The following is a 15641-nucleotide window of genomic DNA, read 5'->3' on the forward strand; positions in this document are numbered from 1 at the left end:
AAACCTGAGTGGAAAGTAAAAAGTATTATTCTCATTCTTGAAAATGCTTAATTTGAACACAGGCACAAAAAAAAAAAACAAACCTTAATTTTGAAGTCAAAATGGCCACATATCCTGTAGTAGTTGTGTAACTTTACGCTGAAGAGTGGTCTCATCTGTAGACAATGGACGGTGGGGGTTATGGAGGAAACGGAAGGGTGAAGCCTGACACTTGGTCATGACATATAACATTTCTAAATATTAAACACAGAGTAAGAGTTTCAAATATAACTGGATGTCCCTATTAATAATATCCCCATAACTACCACTGCTATTACCAATTACAATCATTACACAATTTAATAATGATGATAATTATAAGAAAATACTGCAGTCACAAAGGCCACATGGTACACACTCTGAGTTGGAAAGTTATTGTCTGTTGCCATCTAGTGTTCAGTGTTAATTTTATTTAATGATTTTAATATTTTCAGCACATTTCAAATGGAATAATTATCTTTAAAAATTTGCTAAATTTTTGATAAATCTTAGTGAAAATGTGCTGCTTTTATTAGTAAAATACGGCAATTACATACAGATAGATATATTTCAATGCATTTCAACAAAAATCTCTTAAACATCTTTGAAAGCAACATGGCAAAAATAATCCATACAGTATGTTCAAATTTAGACATATTGTTAAATTATGAATTTCATTTAGAAAAAAGAATCTGAGAGATTATTTGTTAATTCAAACAATCAACTGAAATTTTAGTTTCTATTGTCATTTTAAAATTACACTGCTTCTGTTTCTATTTCAGAATAATATACACAAAGCCAAGCTCATTAAACAAAAGTAACCCCAGTAAGGCTAAAGGCTCTTCTTTACTGTGAAGTGATAGCTTCCTACTAAAACAAACTGCCCTCCACCCAACAGCAGAATTCTTCAAAAAAAAAAAAAAAGTCTATAAAAAGAAAAACATTAAAGAAAGCATGAAATTGTAACAATGGCTGCATATCAAGTTTAAAATCAAAATTTAAAAAATTCTGTATGATTTTTAGATACATGTCTTTTCGATACATCATTTATCTAGGTTTGGCTGTTTTTACCTTACAGCCAAAACGTAGTATTTAAAAGAATGTAACTAAACCTGACAGAGCTACAGTAAACTTGTTTTTACATATATTTCAAAGTCAACAACATCCTGTATGTCACACCACATTTCACTGAGTAAAACAAATTTAAAAAGATGAAAACAACAATAATAAGAAGATAAAAAAAAATAATCTGCTGTTTGACTCATTGTTCTCATATTATTCTATTATTTTGCTGAACAGTAGTCACCTCATAATTTGAACTCCCCAATGCAATGGGTGTGTAAATTAACATTAAATATGTGAAATATATACACATATATTGTTCAGGGAGCTTCAAAATGTTTGTTAAGTTAGTAAATTTTGCAAGACTAGAATGGTACAGATTTAGGCTTGAGCAATGTTTGTTACTTAACTAGAGGGATTGTGACTGCTGACCACACCCACCCTGTCCCTTTTAAAAACAGATCAGGTGGGCTTTCTGGGAACCAATTTGGTTCCCTGCAAGTCTTCAAGTCACCTGCTCTTCAAGTCACACACCTTTAAAACATATAATAGCACATAAAGCTTAACTCTAGGAAGTAAAGCAGTTTCTTGAGCCAATCATGTCAAAGCTAGGTTCCCTGAGGAAGAAGGTAATTCAGCCAAGTAGCTCACACCTTGAGAGTTATGCACCTGGGAACCACTTGAAAAAAGTAAATGGAAGATGGGAAACATTTGGTTAGTACAGACTGGAGCCACTAGTCGTCATAGTCCGTCCTTGGAGGCTTATTGGGAATGCGATTATCATAAGACTGATCATCATCGCGACGGTCTCTGCGGTAGTTGTCAGCATTGCGTCCGTTGTTCCTGTCATGTCGATCATCATAGTCACTGCGTCGATCATCGTAGTCACTCCGCCTATCGTCGTAGTCACTCCGCCTATCGTCATAGTCTCTCCGCCGATCATTGTAGTCACTCCGCCTATCGTCGTAGTCACTCCGCCTATCGTCATAGTCTCTCCTCCTATCGTCATAATCTCTCCGCCTGTCGTCATAGTCACTCCGCCTGTCGTCGTAGTCGCTGCGGCGGTCGTAGCTGCGCTCACTCCGCTCCCCATACTGGTCGTTGCGATTAACAGGCAAGTCCTCCTCCCCATCAGCACGAGGACTCTCTGTGTTTTTAGCTGGCTCTGTGTCGCGGTACTCATCCTCACGGACTCTGGAAGATGAACACACAACAGCCAGATGCTATATTCAATTAAACTTTTCTTTTTTCACAATTAACAAAAAACAAACCCAATTATAATTATACAATGCTCTGTATAAAGAAATGGCTTTGACCTCTCACAGTTAAATGTGTTAGCAGACAGAAGAATATCAGTTTCTCTGATTATAATCCTGAATGGCCTCATACTCAGCCTTCTGCTAAGACAGCCTGATGACAGATCAGATGTTAACCTCTGTCCACACAGCATCAGTGTTAAAGTGTTTGTATGTTTGCACATGTCTTTAAGGTAGATAATCATTACCCCATGGCGTATTCTTCATCTTTCTTCTTCTTGCGGCAGCAGCAGCAATAGATGATGATGATGAGTATGATCAAAAGGGCAACAACTCCACCAATGATTCCTGCAGTTGAGCCAATGTTCATGGAAGCTGCAGGATTGAAGAAAGTTGAGTAGGGACAAGACAAAGAGAAGAATTGGTATTATAACGCATAATAGAACATATATTTATTGCAAATATACGTTAAATTCTGATGTCGTTAATTAAGATGGAGAGTTTTTCTCACGTGGCATGACTGCGAGGGTGACATTGCAGGTAGCAGAGCGAATCTTGTTGCTTGAGGTGCAGATGTAATATCCCGATGTCTCTTTGGAGATATTGTATAAAGACATGATACCTCCCCCTGAAAGACAAAGAGTCAGTTATGTGTACTGAACACAGCACACCATGATTTTATTACTTGTAGAGTACAACTTCTACAGTCACTGTCAGTTTGTACTCTATGCAACACAGTTGTAAGATTATATATTCTGGAATGAAAACATCAGCCAAAAAGCAAAAATCTTTAGAGGAGAGAGGCAGAACTTGGTTTGAAACATTAGCATCGCACTGTTTATTTTCATAAGAAAACTGTTTTTCTCAAGACACCCTGGTTGTCTTTTGGCCCTTCATTGATATCTAAATGTGGGCACTCCGATTCAAAAATGTGGTTTTATATGTTTATGTCAAGCAAGTTTTTTAAGGAAAATAAATAGTATATGTGATTTTATTTCAGCTCCCAAATATCAACATTGAAATTGGCTTCAATGTACTGTAAACTATTAATTAAGTTAATCTTAATGTAAAGTATATTTTTGTTTCTAATTTCTAGTTAACTGTACAGACTCTCAGAAATCCTTAGTATCTGAAATGAAAGTGTTGTAGTTTGTGAACATGCAGCAAATTTGGCTGAATGCTAACATTAAAGTATACCAAATAATGAAATACAGGGTTCAATACAGGTTTTCATCCTGATTGTGGCTCTGGTTCTTTTTTTTTGGAGATAAGACAAGCTTTTTGTTATCAAAGTTGACAGTCCTCTCAGATACGGTGGCTCTCTAACTTACTGTCTGTGGTGCGGGGAGGTACTGCTTGAGGCATATTCCGTACATCACGGCTTTCCCACTTATAAGTGGGAGGTGGGGAGCCCTCCTCAGACCGACAGGTGAGGTTGATGTTTTGGCCGTACTCTGTCTTACCCTCGATCTTACAGATGGGTGTAGATGGAGCCACTAAAAAGAGAGAAATGAAAACAAAAACACTAGTAACTATAACAAGTAATGCTATGAATAAAATATATTTTTTAGAAACAGCATCTTGACATGTCCATTAGCAATAGAGGTTTGGAGTTATCTCTTCAAGCGGCTATAAGGGCAGTTGAGAGGTGAAGTCTCCATTTATACACATATTCACAATTATGGGCAATTTAAAGTCATCAATTAACCCATTTCTTTCTGTATCAGGATTGATGGAGATCTTCATTGCTAAATGCAAAACTGACTGAGCATAAAATAGCATTCTTTTGACCCCTAGAACATGTAAAGTAACTGTGTTTTTATATTCAACAAATGCAACATTACCTAAAACCACCAAACGTGCAGTGTCATAGGGTGTGCCCTCATCATCCCCTCGGATCAGGAGGTGACATTTAAATTCTTTGTTGTCTTCAAGTGTGATAGATGACAGTTTTAGGTCTGCCTTTCCAGAAGGGACGTCTACATCCAAGGCCACCCGACCTTCATACTGCTTTTTAATGTCAGTTCCACGACCATAAAAGTGGGTGAGGATCCCGGTCTATTATGCAAGCAAAGAGAAATTAAAAGAGGAAAAAGACAATAACTAATAATTCATCTTCTTATTTACAATACATTATGAAAGAGAATTATACTTATAAGATAGATAGATAGATACTGACCTCTTCAGCATCAGCTTCTGTACCTTCAACAGACCATGTGATGACAACGATTGTTTGAGCGTTTATAGTTATGGAAGGTGTAAATCTGCAAGGAATCGTAATGTTGTCCCCCCTGGCATGTTCATACGTCTCCTTATCGATGGTCACAATGACAGCTCCAACACCAGATAACACTGTAAAAGATTTAATCACACTGGTCTACAACAATCCATTGAATCTTTGTCTCTCCCTCTCTCACTTCCTCTCTGTTTCCCCGTGGCTCGCTCTCTCGCTCTCTCTCCCCCTCTCTCCCACATGTATGTAAATTACATTACAAGTCTCTAACATCTTCTTCTCCCCTACTGCTAATATTAATTATTGCACATTTAGAACCCCCAGGTTGCAATCACTGTGTTTTCTGTATGTCTTCTTTTCTCCTGTTCTTGCTCTCTCTGCATCCTTTTACAGAGTTCCTATAACTGCCCTCCCCAAGCCCAGTTCTGCCTGAGGTTTTTGCCTCTTGAGGGAAGTTTTTCCTTTCTACTGTCACCAAGTGCTTGCGCTTGGGGGGATATGTTGGGTCTTTTTCACAACTCCACAAAGACTTTGGTCTAGCCTTGCTCAATGTGTAAAGTGCCTTGATGTAACCTTGTTAGGAATTGGGACTATATAAATATATTTGATTTGATTTGATGCTATCTATCCTGTAAAAATAAATAAATAAATAAATGTTTTCGTTGACATTAATATGCTCCTTGTGATTTTACTGTGAATGATTCAGCAAGTAACCTTACATCTGTAAAAATAACTTCGTATTCACCATCCCAGCCACCACTTACAGCAGCACTTAAACAGGCTTTACATTCATTTCCGGTTTTGTCAGCCTTCAATAACTGTAAATGAATTCTTTGAATTGAGTCTGACCTCACAATAAAACACCTCCGCATAATTTCTGAGTTCGTCTGTATAGTAATTCACAGAAATTATTTAGGATTTATCCAGTATAAGAAAATTACTTCATAATGAAAAATGACCGTCTCATTAGCGTCAACTGAAACTAAAACTAGGTACCTGTTAAGAGTACCAATTAAACGTAAAGTCAATATAAATATTAACAATATTCCATGTTCCATAATAGGTTTACAGGACAACAATCCAATGAGACAGCTCCTCTCCATGAAGTGGTAAGTGGGGCCTGCTCCGCTGTGGAAACCTTGAAGGTGCGCAAACAGGTGTGGCAGCTCAGAAACATAATGTCTAATGTCAAGATGATACTTACGGACACAAAGCAAAGTTAAGCGAAAAACTCCCCCCTCCATTTCCAACGCTTTCATTTTCTCGGGAGTGTGGTTTTCTTGTTCTTTCGGGTACTACTCACAGGACAGACATAATGAACTGAAACAGATGAGCAGCCGCACCGAAACCAGGTACCGTCCAGGAGATGCGCCTTCTGGGTGTGCCCGCTGCCTCTCGGTGATTGACAGCGCCCTCAGCCAATCACGGCGGCCCTTGCTCCTCAAGTAGAATTCTTTCTGCGTGTTATAAACGTGTTGTGGCTCGTCCTCTCCACCAATGAGTCTGCATTGGACTTTACAGGAGAAGCTGGAGCTCATCTGGTTTGTTACCTTTAGTATAACCCCCCCCCTCCCCATGTTGAACAAGTTGAGCTTGTTGTCAAGAGGACCCATTTTAACAGAATTTAAATTTTTTACTCTGTTGACAGCCTCGTTTAGCAAGAGACAGGCAAAATTGGCCTTTAAAGGACAAACAAGGTCAGACATTTGACGGAGAGCTGGTGGTGCAGAGTAAATGCTGAAACGCGCACTAGAGCATTTTGACCTGCCAGACTGGTTTGACTGGGAGTTAACACCCACAGGCACGCAAACACAGACACACACACAACGACAAAAGAATATGGGAAGTCTCATGTGTGAGCTTCTCACATGACAAAAAATGTTTGTGTTCAAATTTGAATTGAATTTCACTTATAACAATGATATTCTGACAGTCAGTTCAACTTTTAACTACCCCTTTTTCGTTTGCACCACGACCTGCAACTGTGTTGTTGAATACCTATTTTGATGACTCGTAACCACTGAATGATTTGCTTAGGTGAACATACTTCCAGCACATTTTAAGCCCCATCCTTTAGCTTCTGCGTGTCAAGATGCTATTAAAAGTATAAGAATTTGGGTGGAAGTGTTCTTGCCTTCCAGATGAGTGAGGGTGTGGGGGAGCAAGGTGGAAATGGCGTCCTCTGTAGACCAATTTGCCTTACATGCAAACTGCAGAGGGTCAATGCTGGCAGGAAGGTGAGATTTAATGTGAGCATCATTTGGAATGATATGACTTGACAGATGTGACTGTTATTCCTGTTTTATGAGGAACCTCAGCATAGCATAAATAGTTTAAATATCCTTTTCCCCCACCTCAAACATGACCTGAGCCACCACAATTTGAAGTACAAGATTGGTTTATTAATGAATGGAAGTAGAAATAGGTGTCAGAGAGAACACAGCCAAAGTAACAATGTGAGCAATGTTGGCAAAATGTCAAGCAGGTGGGGGTGAGGACTCAAATGCAGGAGACGCAGAGCGGGGTGGAGGTGAAAAATAAATATTTTTAATAAAAAACCAAAAACTTGAAAATGTCTGGAGAAGGATCAGGCTGTAAACATGGATCAAGAGAAAAAGACTACGATGCAAAAGACAACAAGAATTGGACAAAGACTAGACTGAAACCAAGACTTAAATACACATTGAACTAAACAAGACACAGGTGAACCACAGGGAACGCAATCAACAGGAGGGAAACAGAACAAGGAGAGGAAGTAACTTAATAACAAAAGAGAGACAAGACTTTAGAAATAAAACAGGACGTGACCAACATAAACATCGAAAACTCAACCCCTGACACAAAACAGTTAAAATAAGAAGTACAGACACAAGCTGTCCCTGCTGAAATGCTTGGATTTAATCAGCTTAGTTTTAAAATCTGTTACAAATAACTCTTTTCAGTTATTTGAAGAAGGTTTTATTCAACAGAAAAAATTCAGGTTCACTTCATCATCAATCATCAGTATCAACCCCCCTCCATCGCACAGAAGCTGCAGGATCGAAGGAAGAGGTTGGGAGAAGAAAAACAAAGATTGGATCAAATAAATTATTGTTAACATATATTTATTTGGAATATGTGTTAAATTCTTAAATTCAACTACTTCAATCACTCTCCTCAGCAAAATTGAAGTGGATATTCTAGAAACCAGGAACAAGTATGTTGACCACATTATAATGTACAAATGTAAAAACAAAAAGTCTATCATTATCCAGGTATTCTGACATCAACTGGTACTGATATTTTCAATATAAATATATATAATATATATAACTTAATAAATATACAAACAGCCTTTTATATTATATTATACTCAAAACTCAAAACAAAATGTCTGCGAAAATGTTCACATTGTGTTTGAAGGCAAGTAAAAACAGTCAAATGTCCCTCTATCATGTTACAATTATGTACGTGTCCCTCTAGCTTGGACAAACAAGTGCGCCACCACGTGGACCTTAGAGAGTGTTACACGGGCCGTGGAAGAAGTAGAACAGCCAACGTTTATGGATTAATTTCACAATCAACTGATGCACAAAATGTACAACAAAAAGTTTGTATTGTTATGAATATCAGGGGGCATATTCATTAACCTCTCTCAGGCCTCAGAGTCAGACTTAATTTTTTAGGTAAAATTTGTGCATATATTGTAAAGCACTACATTGTAATCTAAATGCATGGAAAGATTTGATAAACTGAAAATGAATACTACTTAACAAGTCAGTTGCCATTACACAACAGTGATAGAATCTCCTGACACAAAATGCAGTTATTAACTGTAACCCTTGACCCCTAACCTGCTGGTTGCCATGAGAAACTGGTCTCCTCAGTGGTGCCTTCAGAGACTCTTCTGTCAATATATTAGATTTGAGAGAAACTACCTGAGACACAGTGAGACTATTGAGGACCAATCACTTTTTGTCTCTGAGTAATGCTTGGCAGCTGTGGACCACGTGTGTTTTGTTGATCCTCAATAACACAAAAGCAGGGCTGCACAATTAATTGAAATTGCAATCTGGTCAAGTAATATATCCATAAGGGGAAAGCTGCAAAAAAAAAAAAACAACAACAAACAAACAAACAAAACAACACAGGAGCTGCTATTTGTTTGATAAAGTTAAATGTGTCATAAGTATTGGTAACTCCATAAGCACTGTGGTGATGCAGGCCTAAAATGGCACCCTCAACTACTTTTTTTTTTGCACATATCTTACCTTGACTTTAAAATTTAAGGAGTTAAAAAATAATAAATAACTCTGTTTTCCAGCTGTGAATGATTCTGCCAGCTAGCCTTGAAAGAATGGGGAGGTATGCAGAGATTTGATGGCATCTGCACCTGCCAGTGCCTGTCACTGTGTGTTGGAACGTAACTCAGTAATGTTTGTCTACATGCTCTGATACATGTTCGTTCTCTTTTGTTTAACTGTATTGTTTTCATTTAACAAGTGGCTTGACACATGTTTTTTATTCTACCATCTACTCAAAATCATCTCAAAATCATCTCTGAAAGTTTCCAACTCCAAGCAAAGTGTCCAGTAAATATCATGATCATTAGAGCAAAGAGTAGCACATTGTGTGTGTGTGTTGCAGGTTTTTTTTGGAAATGCAGTCAACGATACAAAGACCAAACATTCTGACTGTCCAGTCATGGCCCAGAGCATCCACCTTACCCACAGGATGTGCACACTGTGCATGGAGCAGGTGGGCTCTGAGCTCGATGGTAAACACCTAAAAAATTTTTGACGAAAAGTCATATACAGTATTGATGAGGAAGCTTAGCGTTTGGTGAAGGAGGAATACACAGGCAATGAATGATAAGGCCAGACATGTATGAAGTCCTAAAATATCCCTATTGAAGCATTGTTTATGAATGTCTTAGAAAGTTATTCTTATTCCATAAAAAAAAAACAACAACTAATCTTTCATGTTTTCGGCCTGTTTCTTTATTAAGAATGCAGTGTTACCCAGTTAATCCAGGTATTTTAATCACAAAAAAATTACAAAAATAAATAAATAAATAAATAAATATAAAGACATCAAATGTCCATTCTGCCACCTTCCACTTTCTCTTCTTCCCTGGCTTGGCTGGGCCTAATAAAATGGTAAAAGAAGCTTTTTACTGAGCTCCTAGGCTCCTGACATAGAGATGCTGCCTGGGGCCTTGTCTGATTGCTCTGAATGTCTGGGTGTGAGCAGCTCAGCTCAGTTTTATTAAGAGCCCTAATGACGATTGGTCATGAAGATATTCACTTAAAATATGTTACATTTATCATAAATTGAACAAATTCATCTTAGCTTAGCCCAGTGGAAGACTTCCTGTCGGCACATTTATAAATTACAAACTCAGCTCAGCAAGTGATGACTTTGTTTTAACCATGACCTTCCTTTTTATTTGCAGCATTGACAACACCCATAAAAAGAATCTATCTGGGCCTCCATTCTACGCCTGATTTTATCAAGTCTTCCCCTGGGAGTGGCACAAGCACATCGCACTATGCATGAAGCTACTGGGCTGCAACAACTAGGAGCTTATCAAACCTTTGATCAACTCTCCATCCTCTGGGCTCTCTACCAGAAATGTCTGATTTCTACGTCATGGAGACTGTTGTGTTAAGTGGCTTGGACTTTAACACTTGTATCTCTTTCTAGTGGCCTTTTTACATCTCTGTTAGTAAAATTGTTTTTGACATTACAGCTTGTAAGCGCTAATGGAGCCCTCTGAGTGTCCATACTTTTAGTAGCTTTTGAGAGAATTTGCACACGTTTGCTCTGAGTCTATATAACTGGTTTCGACTAAGAGCCTAAACAGATTGCTTTGAGCTCTGCTCCACATTTTTCCCACACCATGAACTCCAGTAAGCTTACTATTTTTGAGGGCATATTCAGTTTTGTATCTTGAGCATAAACCACGTTAATAGTGCAATATGTTGTATATTTGGGTGTTTTGTACTTTTGTAGAAGATGTTTTTCTTCTACAAAAGAAGAAGATGTTTTTCTTCTACAAAAGTACCAGGAGTAGGTGACTAAAATTAACCCTTTTCAAATACAGAACAGTGAAAATCGCATGTCACACTGCAGGACTGTTGGTATAAAAAATTGGATTGATTTTTGATTCCATTATAATTTAATCCTTTTTACAACAAATGTGAAATATGTGGGGAAAAAACCCATCATTTTACATGTCTTAAAATTTATTGGTCTTGAACTGAGATTATTTATTAAATGTTTAAAAAAAATTTTGTTTATTTTTAATCAAAAGGCACAAAACATGTCTGCCATGTTACAATGTAATATAGCAGTATTTTCATACTACTGGTCAGTGTGTTCAATGTAAGAAGATATCGCTCATGTCTGAGTGCGTGTCTGTGGCAGATTTTTCGCTGCAACACAAAGGTGTTGTCAGTCGTCTTCAAACTGGACTATCCGGGCTCGGGCTTGCTGTTTATGAGAGTAATTGCACCCTTTTAGCCCCTCATCTCCCTGCTAAGCTCAAGGTCCTGGTATGTTTAGCCCCTGGCAACAGCTTTCATCTCTATGAAATGAATGTGGTGAAGGATGGAGCATCTCTGTCCTAATGGTGTGTGTCTGTCTTCTGTATGTAAATGTGTGTTTTTGTGCATGTTTCACCGAAGGGTTTTCTATAAAAGAACATAGTTCCTCCAGGAAAACACAGGAAGACCCTCTACAACATCTGCTCTCATAGACTTTGGGATGTAAAAAAAACTGTTGCCCAGTATATTCCATCAAAACAACTGGTTGGTGCTGGGGTTGAAAGGGCTGAAGTGCACAGAAACTGGGAAGATTCAAATGCTGTTATGGTTTAAGCAGTTTGAACTGGGTGTACTTGAACTGTTGATGTACAACACTTAAGATTTTTTACTTAACTGTCGCCAGTTATTTGGGTAATACGCTACAGTAGACAGAATCATTTGAATATACAAAGCAAAAGACAACAGGAGCACAAATGACAAATACATAAAACTGCATATAACTGAGGGGGGGAAATAGTGGAGGCTTTGTTTAAAAGAACTCATGTATGGATCTAAAAAAAAGAAGCTGAAATTGGAAAGACTATTACCTGTCTGTGTCTGTGTCTGTCATCGTTACTGTTATTAAAATGATGAGGCCAACCACAGATGCACCACATGAGCACAGGGAGGTCCTCAGTGCTCAGGCTGACAGTCCTACAGTCCTACCGTCCTCAGGCTTTAGTCCACAATCTGAGCTGGAGCTGGGACAGAGCAGTCCTGCTTTTCTAACACTGATGTTAGTTCTTTCTTCACTTTTCACCTTTGTGTGTGTGGTTTTGTTTTTTTTTTTTGAGGATCAGATCTAACCCAGGCAGGCAGCTGGTAAGCGGAGAAAGAATCAAAACGACGATGTGTTAAATCTGGTTTGTGTCCTTTGTAATGTCACTTTATATCAGTCAAATTTACAAACTTAGCACCACTTTTACATGATGTTTAGAGCTTTTAGCATTGTGTTGTTTGTTTGCACATCTGGATGCCAGGTGAGGAACTGTAATGAAAGACTAAAAGAAGCACTTTCACAGCTGAGCTCACTGAAATATGGGAACTAGATTTAAAGATGAACTCTTCCGACCTGGTGTTGCTCTAGTCTGTCTATATTGTTGCAGGAAAAGAGAGGCTTATTAGTTACAACATACGGTATATGTAGCAAAACAGTAACAATGTATAGGAGATAAATGGTCCAATGATGAGAAAAAAAAAAGATGTGTATGTACAAAAATAATGCAGTGGCTATTGAGTGTTGTCAATCTGACTTTGTGGTTTCAAGAGCAAAGACTTATGGGTATATTAGCATCCATGTTCTAAATGCTATTTTATTTATATTGTTTTCAGGGTTAATGTTATTCATTTTTATTATGGCTGAAAGAGGTAGTTGTCCATTGCAGGCACAAGTGTGCTACTACATGTTGTGTGCTCACTCACCACAATGTTAACATGTTATATATATGACATGTCGCCTTGTGCTTTAAGAAATTAACCAGCAGATCTCTCTCGACAGGTCTGATAGAAATATTCAAGGATTAGGACTCAGTGTCACAGACTGGATGATGATGATTATCTGCTGCATCCAGACTCTGCTGTTGTTGTTGGGGGGTCAGTTGCCTCTGTCTGCCAGGGTGCTGGCTGCCCCCGCCACCACAAACAACTTCTCCTACCATCGTTTCATCAGCGGAAATGGCAACAAACAAAGTATGCACAGGATGTTTTGAGCTGTAATGTGAACAGGCTCGGTATGTAATGCATATTCTCAAGCTGTGTTCTTGCTCCACAATGTTTGTGTTTCCCAAAGTTCATTTCAGTGGGGTGAGGCTCCATGTGGACTCTGCTCAGTCAACGCTGTTTGCAGTCAGAGGGGGTAACATCACTCTGCCATGCAGGTTCTGGTATGAGCCTGAGCTGAGTTCTCCAAGAGAGGTCAGGATCAAGTGGTCCTGGCTCCCCTCTGCTGGGGGACGTGAGACGGACGTACTGGTGGCCATCTTCCCACACAGTCAAAGCTTTGGACAGTACAGGTTGTCGGAAAGACAAACAAATAATTTGTGATTACCATTTTTTGTTATTAGTGGCTCCATAATCTTGTTTGTCTTCAGTCCTAAGTCACAGTGTGTGTGTTGGTCAGGGGTCGTGTACAGCTCAGACGAGATTTCCCAGGAGATGCTTCACTGCTGGTGACTGACCTCCATTTGAATGATACAGGCCATTACCGGTGTGAAGTGGTGGATGGACTGGAGGACAAGAGCACTTCAGTTGATCTGGAGTTGCAAGGTATAATCAACTGTGCCAGATCTGACTGTGGCACCTTTTCAAAATAAAGTTTGCTGGATAATGCAACATAAAATGTTTTGACTGGAAAACTTTTAGCCCACAAGAGGGTGTGCTACCCCTGACCTTACAGAACATCAACATCAACTTTTCACTTTAAACCTCTGACATACTAGCTGAAATTAAAGGTTCTCAAGAGACCAAACAAGTCACCTAATCTGGCAACAACTAGCACATCAAGTCTGCATACACTGACACCATAACTCCCTTTTCTCATGGGGCAAAGTGAGTCCAAATTTGAGATAAAATTATGTAGCACAAAGAGGCACAGACAGAATACAAACATGTACTGATGTACTCCTTGTGAGTCTCTCTCAGTCTGGAGGCCTTAAGGGGGGCTGAAGCCTTTTAACTAACTGATTGTTACTTAACACAGATTATAGATACAGTGGTAGCAGTAAATGAGGTGATACACTGATGCTAGCGGCCATTGTCCAAATACCTTTTGAGTCTTACTGTCTACTGTTCCACTCTGAAGGCCACGTTCTTAATGTTAGCTGTTTAAATGAACTCTTTTATTCTCCTTTAGGTGTCGTTTTTCCTTACCAACATCCTCGAGGTCGTTATAACATGAGCTTCCATGGAGCCCAGCAGGTCTGTGAGGAGCAGGACTCATCACTGGCCACCTTCACACAACTCTTTCAGTCCTTTAAGGAGGGCCTGAACTGGTGCAATGCAGGCTGGCTAGCTGACGGGACAGTCCAGTACCCCATTACCCGGCCTCGGGTCCCCTGTGGGGGGCACGGCCTTGCCCCGGGTGTTCGAAGCTACGGCAGGCGGGACCGGCACCTTCATCACTATGATGTCTTCTGTTTCTCTTCTTCACTCCAAGGTGAGGTATCTAGTAGAAAGGCTAGAAAGCAAATGTGTCACAGTTTCAAAAAAGACAGTAACAGCGGTTTTGCTCAAGCATTCCAGTGAGTCATGACTGTTTGGAGATCAGGTTTGAAGATCAATAAATGCATTTGTGTCAAAGGGAGAGTCTACGTCCTTCAGTCATCTCAGAAGATGAACCTGACTGAGGCTGAGCTGGCATGTGAGGAGGACGGAGCACAGATCGCCAAAGTTGGACAGCTCTATGCCGCCTGGAAGTTCACAGGGTTGGACCACTGTGACGCTGGCTGGCTGGCTGATGGAAGCGTTCGCTATGCCATCACCAGGCCCCGCAAAAACTGTGGTCCCCCTGAGCCAGGAGTACGCACCTTTGGCTTCCCACCTCCACATCACAAGCATGGAGCCTTCTGCTACAAGCCACAAAATCAATATATCTAGATCCCACAGCTCCTCCATTTGGTGCTGAAAAACGAGTTATATATATGATGCATCTACCTCAGATTCAGAAATACTGTGTAACCCAACGTTTTAGCACTTAAACTACATGATATATTTGTTTTTCCTCTTCATACCTTCATAAAACAGTAACACAATGACCTTCTTTTTTTCTTTCCCTGACTGTAGACAGTGGTAACCACTGAAAGGAGGCAATGCTTTACTTTTCTGAGATTTATCTTATAGTTTACTTTACCTGGACAGAACGATTTACATAAAGACAAGAGACATGGATGAAAGGCAGGTGCGTCATGTTATACGGATGCAATATATGCCTTTTGATTCATGAATGGGAGAGGAATTTTTGTGAAATGGGCTTCAGAAGGCAATGGGCCATCTCACCTGAACAAGCAATAATAAATATCACCAGTGCTTGGAATTAATCTAGTTTTTCACCTTGATGAAAATGACCAATGAAAACGCAGTGAGAAAACAGAAATATTGTCAAAGATAGAAATGAAGTCAAAATACTAAAAAAAAAAAAAAAGGTTTAAACTAGTGGTTTGCAGCCTCAGATACAATAGTGACATCTCCCCATCTTTCCACATCTTCTCTTTCCTTTGCCCCCCCAAAAAATTCACTGAGGTGTAGTACTGCCCTCCTTGCCACACAAAGGTCATAAAAAAAAGAAGACAAAAAACAATAGCGACACCTACTGCACAGGAACAGACAGTGGCGACTTTATTTATGCACAAATAAAAAAAAAAGACTTAGTCCAGTAAAAGTACTGATAATAAACTGCGTACATTTGAACAGATATTTAACTGCTTTATAAAAAGCTAGTTTAGTCCTGTGTTGTCCAGTCTAGGGTTGGAGCCCTTCAAAGGGACACACTATAAATCTGAGGTGTCATAG

General features: G+C 39.3%; 2 protein-coding genes across 2 annotated transcripts; one reads left to right on the plus strand and one right to left on the minus strand.

Annotated features, from left to right (window-relative positions):
• Positions 1 to 95: 95 nt before the first annotated feature.
• On the minus strand, positions 96 to 5947 carry gpa33a (glycoprotein A33 (transmembrane), paralog a). The gene is made up of 7 exons (XM_029498181.1): positions 5774 to 5947; positions 4516 to 4688; positions 4181 to 4394; positions 3668 to 3832; positions 2848 to 2964; positions 2585 to 2711; positions 96 to 2274 (listed from the first exon to the last, which is right to left on the minus strand). Exons 1-7 carry the CDS (start codon positions 5826 to 5828, stop codon positions 1815 to 1817), a joined length of 1311 nt encoding a protein of 436 aa, XP_029354041.1. The 5' UTR covers positions 5829 to 5947; the 3' UTR covers positions 96 to 1814.
• A 6738-nt stretch (positions 5948 to 12685) lies between these two features.
• Positions 12686 to 14729, plus strand: LOC115041164 (hyaluronan and proteoglycan link protein 3-like). Its single transcript, XM_029498484.1, has 5 exons — positions 12686 to 12824; positions 12925 to 13147; positions 13255 to 13400; positions 13987 to 14289; positions 14434 to 14729. The coding sequence occupies exons 1-5, from the start codon at positions 12686 to 12688 to the stop codon at positions 14727 to 14729; spliced, it is 1107 nt and encodes a 368-aa protein (XP_029354344.1).
• The last annotated feature ends 912 nt before the right edge of the window (positions 14730 to 15641 follow it).

Source organism: Echeneis naucrates, chromosome 3 (genome assembly GCF_900963305.1).
Source record: "Echeneis naucrates chromosome 3, fEcheNa1.1, whole genome shotgun sequence".
In the NCBI taxonomy this organism is placed as follows: domain Eukaryota; kingdom Metazoa; phylum Chordata; class Actinopteri; order Carangiformes; family Echeneidae; genus Echeneis; species Echeneis naucrates.

Coding starts and splice junctions, on each gene's coding strand:
- LOC115041164 (XM_029498484.1), top strand. CDS start 12,686: ATGATTATCTGCTGCATCCAGACTCTGCTGTTGTTGTTGGGGGGTCAG. Junction 13,148..13,254: donor CAAAGCTTTGGACAGTACAG/GTTGTCGGAAAG, acceptor TGTGTTGGTCAG/GGGTCGTGTACAGCTCAGAC. Junction 14,290..14,433: donor TTTCTCTTCTTCACTCCAAG/GTGAGGTATCTA, acceptor TTTGTGTCAAAG/GGAGAGTCTACGTCCTTCAG.
- gpa33a (XM_029498181.1), bottom strand. CDS start 5,828: ATGAAAGCGTTGGAAATGGAGGGGGGAGTTTTTCGCTTAACTTTGCTT. Junction 3,833..4,180: donor TGCACGTTTGGTGGTTTTAG/GTAATGTTGCAT, acceptor CTCTCTTTTTAG/TGGCTCCATCTACACCCATC. Junction 2,712..2,847: donor CACCCTCGCAGTCATGCCAC/GTGAGAAAAACT, acceptor TCAATCCTGCAG/CTTCCATGAACATTGGCTCA.